The 12,903-nt window shown below is 39.3% G+C and overlaps 1 protein-coding gene across 2 annotated transcripts; it reads left to right on the top strand.

The window, feature by feature from the left end:
* Positions 1 to 9,898: 9,898 nt before the first annotated feature.
* Positions 9,899 to 12,903, top strand: LOC122024987 (malate dehydrogenase, mitochondrial-like). Of its 2 annotated transcripts, none has more exons than XM_042583741.1 (7): positions 9,899 to 10,220; positions 10,324 to 10,497; positions 10,592 to 10,760; positions 10,852 to 10,913; positions 10,996 to 11,120; positions 12,034 to 12,155; positions 12,506 to 12,561. In XM_042583741.1, exons 1-7 carry the CDS (start codon positions 9,966 to 9,968, stop codon positions 12,559 to 12,561), a joined length of 963 nt encoding a protein of 320 aa, XP_042439675.1. In that variant the 5' UTR covers positions 9,899 to 9,965. The 2 variants fall into 2 exon arrangements, with proteins under 2 accessions (XP_042439675.1, XP_042439674.1); XM_042583740.1 differs by having other exon boundaries at positions 9,901 to 10,220; positions 12,034 to 12,151; positions 12,506 to 12,903.

The following is a 12,903-nucleotide window of genomic DNA, read 5'->3' as shown; positions in this document are numbered from 1 at the left end:
TTACTGTTGCGCTATAGTTCTTGTTCCATGCTTCTTCTTGCTTCACTGGAGACTGACTTGAGCGTCGGAAAGTCATCGTCGGCGATCCCTTCCCTGACTCAGCACTGACGCTGCTTATGTTGCAAGCTGGAGCGGAGTTCATAGGAGCGCCACGTCTCCGGCATCCATCTCTTCGACTTATCAAATATTAAGTGAGTAGATTGAATCCGTGTTGTAGTAATAATAGTTTAATAACTACTATAACGTAAATGGTATGCAAGCATAATTAAATTTATATTATAATAACTATGAAAACTATTATAATATGAATATTTTTGAATAAGTTAAGTATGTATTATTGTAGCAACTATGAAATTGTAATTGTTACATAATGTATAGTAGTTATAAAATCATAACCGCTAGTCTCTAAGACTATGATGTAACGATAATGATGTTTAGATGTTTCGCAAGTATCCATGATTTAATTTTTAATTATGATATATTCATATAGATTTCTACTCCAAATGAGAGTTACAATTACTAAATCATACTTTGGTGGCCAATGATATGAAAATACTCTCATATAATATAGTCTAATCGGCTTCCTAATTTATCTTATATGAGATGTCCGATATCTGACCTTTTACAGAAATTAAATCATGCTTTAAAAATTAGCCCACGGTGATGGTGACTATTGGTTGTACACATTGAAAGAACACAAGTAAACAACAAAGAGATGAAATAAAATAAAATTTTAAATAAAGAACAAGGTGTTGAAAGGGAAATCTTAAAATGCATAAATCATTAACAACAAAGCTGCAAAGATTGACTTAAGGAAATTAAATTTCACTCTGGATCTAAATTAGGATAGGTCTATGTTGCCTTACTTTAGGTTAGTTTAGACTCTCGAGTGCATGTGTGACTCGAATTCCTAAGATTTCTTCATCCTACTCATTTTCTAAGTCCTTTGCTTACCTTGGTGATGCACCATTGATCTAAGAAAAGTTGAATTTTAATATATCATAATTTTTAATTCGCATATTAGAATAAAATAATTTATATGTTAAATCGAAATCGAAACTCATTCAGGTATCTATATATATATATATATATATATATATATATTAAGAATAGAATCTATAATCCATCACTTGGCAAAAAAATGTCATTTAGACCTTTTGCTCCATTTTTTTTTTTATTACTATTTTTGATATTTTTGATGATTTTTGAGATTTTTAGTATTTATGATATTTCCATTTTTACAAGTTATTTTAAGATTAAGGGTCTATTTAAATGATGTTTAATTGTTTTAGGATTATCTTTTGTTATTAAATCAAAAGTTCTTTTTGGTAAAATTAGAGACAGTGATTTCTTTTCGTTTGTTGATTTTCTCGTGTTATGTTCCTCTCAATTCTCTAAACCTCTGTCTCTAAAATAATTATTATTATATTCGGCGTCATTTAGCCTCTAGAAATACCTCATATGACTTAGTACCAAGTCCCCTAATCAATTGTCCTCTCCAAATATTTTTGAGCTCCCCAAACTCCTTATATCTAGCACAATTTCTCGGATTTCTCATTCTCATGCCTAATTACTTTCATGTGATTATGGGACATGTCTCCCATCCGAAGCCCACAATCTTTAGGATGTGTTTAGTTGAGGATTATCCTTGATAATTTTGATTATCTATCCCAAGTTATCAATAAAAATCTTGTTTAATTTATGTAATCAATGATTCCGAATAATATTCCATACCCGACACATCAGCAGAAAGGACATGCAATCAGGAATCATAAAATCTCAAAAAACTAAGGGTGCGTTTGGTTTGTTTGCATTTTTATTTTATTTTCCAGAAAATCGCATTTTCTCATTTTTCATAAAATAATTTTTCTGTTTTTTTCGTTTTCTTAAAAAATGTTATCTCTTTTTCTTAAAAATGAACGTGGAAAATACAAATTAAATACGTTTTCCATTTTCTTAAAAAATGAAAATAGAAAATAATATAAAAAATACAAACAAATGCCTCCTGAGATTTTTCTTGATTCCGAGTTAACGAATTTTTTTTACTAAAAATACCTTTTGATAAGAGAAAACATGAAAAACATTAAAAATAATAATAATAAAAGACATAAACAAAATAAAAAAAAAAGAAAAAAATTAACAAAAAATGAAAAAAGATTAAAAAAAAAAGTGTAATTTTTTTTTTTTAAAAAAAAAGTAAAAAGTTTAAAATTTAAAAAACGTAAAATAAAAAAAATAAAACGTAAAAAATAATAAAACATAAAAAAATTTTAAAAAAAAAGTAATTTAAAAAAACATAAAAACTAATAAAAAACGCATAAAAACGTAAAAAAAAACAAGAAAAGTACGTTAAAAATAAAAAAAAAAGAGTAATATGTATGGTTAGTCTTGTAATTGAGGATAATAGTAAAATATTAAATTAAATTATTTATTAAAATCTTCAAATAAATAAGTTTTTATTGTATTATCTAAGTTGAATCAAATAACATTTGAGTATGTTTTATTCTCCGTAACTTTAGTTATGTGATTACTTGATAATCAGATAATTAAAATTATACATAATAATTTGAATCAAATACATCCTTCGAATTTGGGATGATAATCCTGTGAATATAACCTTAAGGTATTGCTTAGGGTTTGGGATGACCTTCTATATTCATAAGATTTTTAATAAACAACTTTGAACAAACTCGAGAAGAAATTAAACAGATCTTGAATACAATCAAGCTCTTCTTGCTCGATCGGCATATGTACACCCTAACTCTAGCTCTACAGAAGACCAGTAAAGAACTCAATTTCGATACAACGTGCACTCTTCCACTGAATTAATTGAATCATTATCATCACCCAATGCAAAATTGCTACCCTTCTTCATTGTCACTCTTAACTGTTAGGACCTTCGGATGCGGCTAGAGAGGGAGGGTGTGAATAGCCGACCTCAAATTCGCGTTTCTTTCTACAAATCAAGTTAGCGCAGCGGAAAAATAACAACTGAAACGTAAATGGAGATATCAAACCTCAAGCACAGCGATGTAACGAGGTTCGGAGATGATACTCCTACTCCTCGGCGTGTCCGTAAGGTGGACAAAGCCTATCAATCCGTCGGTGGATGAGACCCCGGATAACCGGCTAATATGAACTCCTTCTGGGTGGAGAAACCTCGCCACAATCTCTTGCAACAGCAAGATAGGAGTACAAGAAAGAAAGCAAGAAACAAAAAGCAATACGAATGTAAAAACACTTTGCCTTCTCGTCGACGGGAGTCCGTTGATGAAGCAACAACTTCACGGATGCCCAACAGCAGCTGAACCAGCCGAAGGAAGCTCACTCGAAGCTTCAAGAAGTATGAGCTCAGCAAAGCTCAGTAAGAGCAGAAGGAACCAGGAAGAAGTGTGAGAAGCAACTCCTTACTGTAGAGGCACTCGACCCCTTTATATCCCTGAACCTGCGAACCTGCGAAGAGGGCAGAAGACAGCAGAAATCTAGCCGTTGTGACTCAACGGCTAGAGCTGGACCGATCAGGCTCCACCCTGATCGGTCCAGACCTTCTCTGATCGGTCTTGGGACCGATCAGGACCTATGCTGATCGGTCCCCAGACCGATCAGCACACTTCACAGAGAGTTGCCCAACTCTCTGATCGGTCTGTGGACCGATCAGGACTCAGGTGGATCGGTTCACAGACCGATCCCCCTCTTTCTTCTCCCGATCTTCTTCGCTTCTGTATGATTACTGATCGGTCACCAGACCGATCAGGTAATTCACAGAAACACACTGTTTGGTTACTGATCGGTCACCAGACCGATCAGTCAACCAGCGTATCACTGGATCGGTCACCAGACCGATCCAGGTTTAGAGCTCCCAGCCCTAAACCCTACCTAGTCCTGAGAACGAGCTACCGAGCCCTCTCTGACCTCCCATGCCAAGCTTCCATACTTGGACTTCTCCTGTGCCAAGCTCCCTGCTTGGACTTCTCCGTGCCAAGTCTCCATACTTGGACTTTTCCCGTGCCAAGTCTCCATACTTGGACTTTTCACCAGATGTCTGGTCAACCTTGACCTATCTGGATTTCCCTTGCCTGGCTTCACTCACCAGGACTTTCCAACTGCCTGGCTTCACTCACCAGGACTTTCCCTTGCCTGGCTTCACTCACCAGGACTTTTCAACTGCCTGGCTTCACTCACCAGGACTTTCCCTTGCCTGGCTTCACTCACCAGGACTTTCACCTGGCTTCACTTAGTAGGATTTTCCAACTGCCTGGCTTCACTCACCAGGACTTTCCCTTGCCTGGCTTCACTCATCAGGACTTTCACCTGGCTTCACTTACCAGGATTTCCCGAATCAGGTCGACTCACCTCGGGTCAACCAGGTCAACCTTGACCAAAGATTGCACCCACAATCTCCCAAGTTTGTATTTTGTCAAACATCAGAATACAACTTTTCTATTCTCGTCAAATATCAGAATAGAACTTTTCTATTCTCGTCAAACATCATAATAGAACTTTTCTATTCTCGTCAAATATCAAAATACAACTCGAGTCAGGTCAACTCGAGTCAGGTCAACCAGGTCAACCTTGACCTAAGGTTGCACCAACAATCTCCCCCTTTTTGATGTTTGACAAAAACCATAATCAAGTTAGGTTAACCCGATAACCTAACTTAGGTTTTCCAATGTTCTTCCTTGAACATTCTCCCCAAATTCTAATGTTCTTCCTTGAACATTCTTTGGATATTCTCCCATTCTCCCCCTTTTTGACACACATCAAAAAGAGTGATTCAAGGCCAAGAGTTTCTTCCTAATGAAAGTCCCATACCTTTCATTGAAACCCTTAATTTTCCCCTTGATACTAAAGTCAACAATCAACTTAGTGATAATCTCATATCACTCAAGTCTTTAGAGTAAAAACTCCCCCTAAAAGTCAACTCCCCCTTGACTAATAGGTAAAACTCTCCCTAAAGGTCAACTCCCCCTTGACCATTGCACCAACAATGTCTTGGAGAGTTTCAAACCTTTAGAAATCCAAAACACAAACTGTATTTTAACTTTCAGCTGAAATTTCAGACAACACAGTCGAAAATCAGCATTTTGGCACGCCCGATCGGTCACCAGACCGATCAGGAGCTCCCTGGATTGGTCCAGTGACCGATCCAGCATCACCTGGACCGATCAGGGAACCTCCTGATCGGTCACACATGTCTGATTTCTGAATTTCTTCCTCCCGAAATTCAGAAACCCCTACAAAATTACAGAAAATTCCAAAAATTATAAAATTTTGAGGATACATTCCTCATAACATATACTATCATGGAAAAATAGTTTTCTATGAAAATAACTTCCATTTTCAAATCTTGATACAAAGTTTAAAAACTTTGAAATAGTTCAAGTTTACCTCAACTGTGTATCAACTTGCTCAATGATGAATGCTATCACTAGAAAAGCTTCATCAAGGTTTTTCAAATCAATTTTGAAATGATTTTAAACCATTCAATTTAGGACCACAATCTTAGGGCTAAGTGTACATGACTTGTACACAAGCTTTCCCTATGATCCTCCATTTTGAATTAGGCTCATCTAGGTACAAGAACTATGCACCTTGATCCTAACTCATGATCCTAATATCTCACACACATCTAAGGTGTATCAAACACATCCAAGTCAATTTTGATGTGAGATATGTGTTTAGGTCATCTTAAGCTAAGTTCTCATGCATTTTCTAGACAACAATTTGATTTCCATATCAAATTGAGTTTTTATCCTTAAATCAATTTAATTGATCATAAATGCAAGAGATGATAACATGACATAAAAAAAATATCATAAGTGAGAACATGTGCCAATGTCATGATGTCATGTCATAAAGTATGAAACTTAAATAAAGCATGACATATAACTAACCTAAGCATTATCATGACATTTCAAATGATAGTAAATTAGATATGATGTCATGACATGGCATATGACAAATAACATATAAAGGTATAGAAAATACCTAATTCTAGATTTAGTTGCCATTTTTGATAATTTTGATCATTTTGTCATAAATTCTATATTCCTAAGTGTAATAGACCTAAAATCATATACTAAAGACTTTTAGATCGCTATGTGCCAATTAGATTGATCTTAGAAAACTCCTCAAATGTGGTTGGCACATCCTAATCACCTTAGGAATGAATAATTTCATTTTCAAGGCTTGATCACACCTTGAAAATTCCTAAAATGTCACCTTTTGCCATGATTAGATTAACTACCTAACCAATTAAGGTTGGCACACCCTAACTCATCTAGCGTGATGAAATTACGCTCCTAGGAACCCAAAACCTATTTGAGCTCATTGGGTTCACTAAATATTCACTAGGGATGACTTCCCTAGCAACCCTCCTAATGACCCTCCTAGACTTTAAAGCCTTGGTCATTTGGGACTCATCAAGATCAACTCTAGGGGTGACTCCCCTTGTGACCTTGGTGATGGTCTTTCTAGCCCTAGGTCTTGTTCCATAATCGAATGAAACATTATGGTAAGTGACCTTGACCACTTGGGACTTAGGTTTGTGACCCAAACCTCTCATGTCCTTGGGCTTTGGTTTTTGACCCTTAGACCCTAGAGTTGACTTCTCCAAATTCTTAAGGGTCTTTTCTAAAGTGTCAAGTCTTGACCTCAAGACTTGATTTCCCTTCTCTAATACCTCAAGTTTTAATTTATCATTTTTCTTTGAGGTATTCCTAGGCATATGTCTAGTTGTTTTAGGATTCCTACCTAGGTTTTCCTTAACCTTAGATGAGTTAATCCTAGGGTTGGCATTTCTAGTATCATCCTTACCTAGGCTAACATGTTTGGCACCTAAGCACATGTATCAGTTTCTATAGTTATCATGCTTATCATCATTGGCAATTGCAATAAGGCTACTAGCATGTTTCTTATTAGAATTGCAATAATGTGCCTTAAAAGATACCTTAGGGTTTGCCTTAGCTCCCCTCATAGATGTGCTTGGTCTCTTATCCTTGTGAGGTTGCCTCCCCCTCGGACATTGGCTCCTATAATGTCCCCTTCGCTTGCATTGGAAGCACACCACGTGCTCCTTGCTCTTGCGTTTCGGGACTCCGGCTTCCTTGACCTTTGGTGCCGGTGGAGTCTTCCTAATCCTCTTTGGACATTTACTCTTGTAATGTCCATATTCCCTACACTCAAAGCACATTATATGTAATTTACTTGAAATTAAATTGCTTGAGTTACCTAGGGTTGAGGATGAACATAAACTCTCTTCTTTATCCCTTCCGGAGGTAGTGGCTTCTTCTTCTTGCTCCAATCTTGAAGAAGAACTCTTCTCTTCTTCTTCCTTAGATGTTGAGTAGCCCTCAACTTCTAATTCCATACCTCCATGATGTGAGCTACTTGGCTCACTTGACTCCTCTTCATGACTTGAATTGGAGCTCTCCTCATGGAACTTAGCCAAGTTGTTCCACAACTCCTTGGTATCGTTGTATCCACCTATCTTACACAATATATCATTAGGTAATGAAAATTCAAAGATTTTCGTTACCTCGTCGTTGATTATGGATTGGTGGATTTGTTCCTTCGTCCACTTCTTCTTCTCGAGAAGTTCTCCTTCTTTGTCCACCGGAGGGATAAAACCTACTTGTACACAATTCCAATTTTCAAGGTTAGTCATAAGAAAATACTTCATTCTTACCTTCCAATACGCGAAGTCGTCACGATCGTAGAAGGGTGGAATCATGACGTCTTCTCCAAGTCCATCCATTCTCTAGCTTGTGCCCCCTTGGGTGTTAATCCGACGAAGAGCAACCTTGCTCTGATACCACTTGTTAGGACCTTCGGATGCGGCTAGAGAGGGGGGGGTGTGAATAGCCGACCTCAAATTCGCGTTTCTTTCTACAAATCAAGTTAGCGCAGCGGAAAAATAACAACTGAAACGTAAATGGAGATATCAAACCTCAAGCACAGCGATGTAACGAGGTTCGGAGATGATACTCCTACTCCTCGGCGTGTCCGTAAGGTGGACGAAGCCTATCAATCCGTCGGTGGATGAGACCCCGGATAACCGGCTAATATGAACTCCTTCTGGGTGGAGAAACCTCGCCACAATCTCTTGCAACAGCAAGATAGGAGTACAAGAAAGAAAGCAAGAAACAAAAAGCAATACGAATGTAAAAACACTTTGCCTTCTCGTCGACGGGAGTCCGTTGATGAAGCAACAACTTCACGGATGCCCAACAGCAGCTGAACCAGCCGAAGGAAGCTCACTCGAAGCTTCAAGAAGTATGAGCTCAGCAAAGCTCAGTAAGAGCAGAAGGAACCAGGAAGAAGTGTGAGAAGCAACTGCTTACTGTAGAGGCACTCGACCCCTTTATATCCCTGAACCTGCGAACCTGCGAAGAGGGCAGAAGACAGCAGAAATCTAGCCGTTGTGACTCAACGGTTAGAGCTGGACCGATCAGGCTCCACCCTGATCGGTCCAGACCTTCTCTGATCGGTCTTGGGACCGATCAGGACCTATGCTGATCGGTCCCCAGACCTATGCTGATCGGTCCCCAGACCGATCAGGACCTATGCTGATCGGTCCCCGGACCGATCAGGACGCTTCACAGAGAGTTGTCCCTCTTTCTTCTCCCGATCTGCTTCGCTTCTGATCGGTCACCAGACCGATCAGGTAATTCACAGAAACACACTGTTTGGTTACTGATCGGTCACCAGACCGATCAGTCAACCAGCGTATCACTGGATCGGTCACCAGACCGATCCAGGTTTAGAGCTCCCAGCCCTAAACCCTACCTAGTCCTGAGAACGAGCTACCGAGCCCTCTCTGACCTCCCATGCCAAGCTTCCATACTTGGACTTCTCCCGTGCCAAGCTCCCTGCTTGGACTTCTCCGTGCCAAGTCTCCATACTTGGACTTTTCCTGTGTCAAGACTCCATACTTGGACTTTTCACCAGATGTCTGGTCAACCTTGACCTATCTGGATTTCCCTTGCCTGGCTTCACTCACCAGGACTTTCCAACTGCCTGGCTTCACTCACCAGGACTTTCACCTGGCTTCACTTACCAGGATTTTCCAACTGCCTGGCTTCACTCACCAGGACTTTCCCTTGCCTGGCTTCACTCACCAGGACTTTCACCTGGCTTCACTTACCAGGATTTTCCAACTGCCTGGCTTCACTCACCAGGACTTTCCCTTGCTTGGCTTCACTCATCAGGACTTTCACCTGGCTTCACTTACCAGGATTTCCCGAATCAGGTCGACTCACCTCGGGTCAACCAGGTCAACATTGACCAAAGATTGCACCCACAATCTCCCAAGTTTGTATTTTGTCAAACATCAGAATACAACTTTTCTATTCTCGTCAAACATCATAATAGAACTTTTCTATTCTCATCAAACATCATAATAGAACTTTTTTATTCTCGTCAAACATCAAAATACAACTCGAATCAGGTCAACTCGAGTCAGGTCAACCAGGTCAACCTTGACCTAAGATTGCACCAATATTAACCACCCTCTTAATTACCTTTCTTCCCACACTGCCATTTTACATCTTGCTATTATGAGGGTAAGAGTGTTGTTGTTGCTAGGGCTGAGAAAATTAAGCTTAAGGTGAATAGCGATTATCCGATTTTCCTGTGTTGATTCTATTGGTTCGAGTACGAATGTGGAAAATAATCTATTAAAACCTATTATTCACAAGAATATAAAAAAATAGAAAAAATAAACAACATTAATATCGAACACGATAACGTTCTGTATCTTTACCACTACACCGCTCCTGTAGGAGAATTAGAAATCATTTCAGTCTACTATGATAAGATTATTAGATTCAATAATATAAGTATAGAACTTGTGTTTTGTTCGATTGCGGTTTCTCCCTCCCTATAAATAGGCCATTCCTAACCCTCGCTTCATTTCTCCGCAGTCCGCACATTTTTCGCTTCATCGTTTTTGACGGCTCGGAACCATGAGGAGCTTCTTGGTCAGATCCGCCGAATCCGCGCTCCGACGCGGCGGCAACGGCCCCTCCGCCCGCCGCCTCTTCTCCTCCCTCTCCGCCCCCGATCGTAAGGTCGCCGTCCTTGGTGCCGCCGGCGGGATCGGCCAGCCCCTCGCCCTCCTCATGAAGCTCAACCCCCTCGTCTCCAGCCTCGCCCTCTACGATATCGCCGGCACCCCCGGCGTCGCCGCCGATGTCAGCCACATCAACACTCGCGCCAAGGTTAGCGCATCTCCCTCGCTCTTTCTGCCCTCTTTACGCCGGTCCCTCGCGGTGGATCTGATCAGATCTGTGGTTCCGGATCTGTTACTCAATGGATCTGCAGGTGGCCGGCTATGCTGGCGAGGAGCAGCTAGGCGAGGCGCTCGAGGGCTCCGATGTTGTGATCATCCCCGCTGGCGTGCCACGGAAACCCGGCATGACTCGTGACGATCTCTTCAACATCAACGCTGGCATCGTTAAGTCCCTATGCACCGCCATCGCCAAGTACTGCCCTAACGTATGTGTTTTTTTCGCATCGACTGACATATGAACTCCCTCTTTATCTTTTCCCCTTTAAGGATAATCTATTTGTGCTCTTGTTTCTGGATCAGGCTGTTGTTAATATGATCAGCAACCCAGTGAACTCTACTGTGCCAATTGCATCTGAGGTGTTCAAGAAGGCAGGAACATACGATGAGAGAAAGTTGTTCGGTGTCACTACCCTGGATGTAGTCAGAGCCAAAACCTTCTATGCTGGGAAAGCTAATATTCCTGCAGCTGGTAATGCCCTCTTCTTATCATATGCGATATACTGGAGTGTTGATTAGGTGATAACAACATTCAAATTGAAAAATGCTTGTCTTTTATGCAGATGTTAATGTTCCCGTTGTTGGTGGGCATGCTGGCATAACCATCTTGCCCCTGTTCTCCCAGGTGATTGCTGTGGATTTGATGTACCAATGTTGGCTTTTGCACTTCCATTGATCTCTGATAGCTTGTGGTTTCTGTTCTACAGGCAACTCCTGCTAGTAATGATTTGTCTCATGAGGATATCAAGGCTCTCACCAAGAGGACCCAGGATGGTGGGACGGAGGTTGTGGAAGCAAAGGCTGGAAAAGGCTCCGCAACCTTGTCAATGGCGTAAGTTATAAATTCTTATTTTATGATATAATGATTCATTTCTGTTTTATTTTCGTTTATTTAATCAAATCTTGATGATGCATATCTCTATCTAGTAACTGTCATTATTTGTTTGAGTGCCATTTCGAGATTGCAGGCTAAATTAGTTCAGGTGTGAGATTTGAATCTTATTTATTGGCTATTAAAAGTGTCATGTGTATATAAAGAAGATTGTGTTGCGCTTTAAGACACTCAGTTCCCTTGTGTTAGAAAATAATTTTAGATTCAAAAATAAAAATCTAAATCCACGATCCTCCATTTCATATCAACATGATAAACAATAGTATATTTGGATCATACCTAAGTCCATAACGATAGTTGTTAAATCTTGTTGAAATTTTATAATGATGGGATGTCAGTAAAATTATGGTTACATATGAATTGGGAACCTCAACCCTTATTTATGATTGAAAAGTTATAAATTTTTCTTATTTTTAATTTAACTCATCATAAATTAGTAAATAAGAAAATCAAACTCTACACAAAATAAAATTCATATTTAAATTTAATGCTTCGAACCCAATAAATATAACTTAATTAGATCACTTAATTGGTTCCACTTTTAAGATAGCAATTTATGAACACATTTAATTAAATATGTTATCCCACACGATTATCTTTCCAACATTTTGGTGTTATCCTTTTTTTTATTTTTTTATTTTGTGGCCCGACCTTCCTAGGACAAGTTGGATTTGGATCAAATCTTATCCTGTGAACCATATTATATCTTGCTTAGATGACTAGTATGTTATTATATGTCTTAGCTTTGATAATCAGCTGTCTGAATTGTTTCTCCTTTTTCTATTTGGGTGATGTAGCTGCAGCGAAACGTTAAAATTTATTCTTTGAAACTAAATGGTAGATTATCATGCAGATATGCAGGAGCAATTTTTGCAGATGCATGTTTGAAAGGTCTTAATGGCACTCCTGACATTGTTGAGTGTTCATTTGTGCAATCAACCATTACAGAGTTGCCATTTTTTGCATCTAAGGTTAGTTCTTTCAACTGGTTAAGTCGATTATAGATAATGTAGTTTGTATAGTATGGCTTCAAATCCTTGAAATCGTTAAATACTTTTTAGCATTTTGGTCTATGATCTATCTAGATCTTCTGCATCTTAGAAGCCATTGTTGGTTGTTTGGACATGTGCTTTCCTTTATCTCTTTCAATGTTTCAAAAGAGATATCCCCCTCAACCATCATAATAGTGAATTCACACAAGTGAATATCCATTACACTTGCGATATGGTGATACTGCTAGGGGAATTCAAAATAGTGAATGTATATGTGCGTGGTATATCTTGTTCTAGCACGCACACTAATTCTTCTTCCTTGTCGTGGTGCAGGTGAGGTTGGGAAAGAACGGAGTGGAAGAAGTTCTCGGACTAGGTCCTCTGTCTGACTACGAGAAAGAGGGCTTCGAAAATCTTAAGCCAGAACTGAAAGCCTCGATAGAAAAGGGTATCAAGTTCGCTAACCAAAATTAATGAGATTTCCAGAGTCACAAATTTTGCTGCTGCGAGCCGGTAGAGTCTCGATGCCCTTTTTTCGTCATTCTATTTGAGAGGGTGGGCCAATTCGGCCTTCAAAACTTGTTCAAATAAATTATTCAGAAAACCTCCAAGACTCGGTTTCCTATGAGAGCATTTCATTTCGATTGTACCGATTTGGACTCCTGATGTTTAATTTGAGCGGGCTTAGCGCTTCGTAGAATATATAATTGCTAAGGTTTTGTTTTTGGTAA

Source organism: Zingiber officinale, chromosome 9B, assembly GCF_018446385.1.
Source record: "Zingiber officinale cultivar Zhangliang chromosome 9B, Zo_v1.1, whole genome shotgun sequence".
NCBI classification, from domain to species: domain Eukaryota; kingdom Viridiplantae; phylum Streptophyta; class Magnoliopsida; order Zingiberales; family Zingiberaceae; genus Zingiber; species Zingiber officinale.
Note: the sequence above shows the minus strand (reverse complement) of the source record. Positions and strands in the feature narration are given on the sequence as shown.

Bases quoted from the DNA above. Each gene is read 5' to 3' on its own strand.
- LOC122024987 (XM_042583740.1), top strand. From the start codon at position 9,966: ATGAGGAGCTTCTTGGTCAGATCCGCCGAATCCGCGCTCCGACGCGGC. The intron at 10,761-10,851 runs GTAATGCCCTCT...TCTTTTATGCAG, and splicing joins AGCTAATATTCCTGCAGCTG to ATGTTAATGTTCCCGTTGTT. The intron at 11,121-12,033 runs GTAAGTTATAAA...ATTATCATGCAG, and splicing joins TCCGCAACCTTGTCAATGGC to ATATGCAGGAGCAATTTTTG.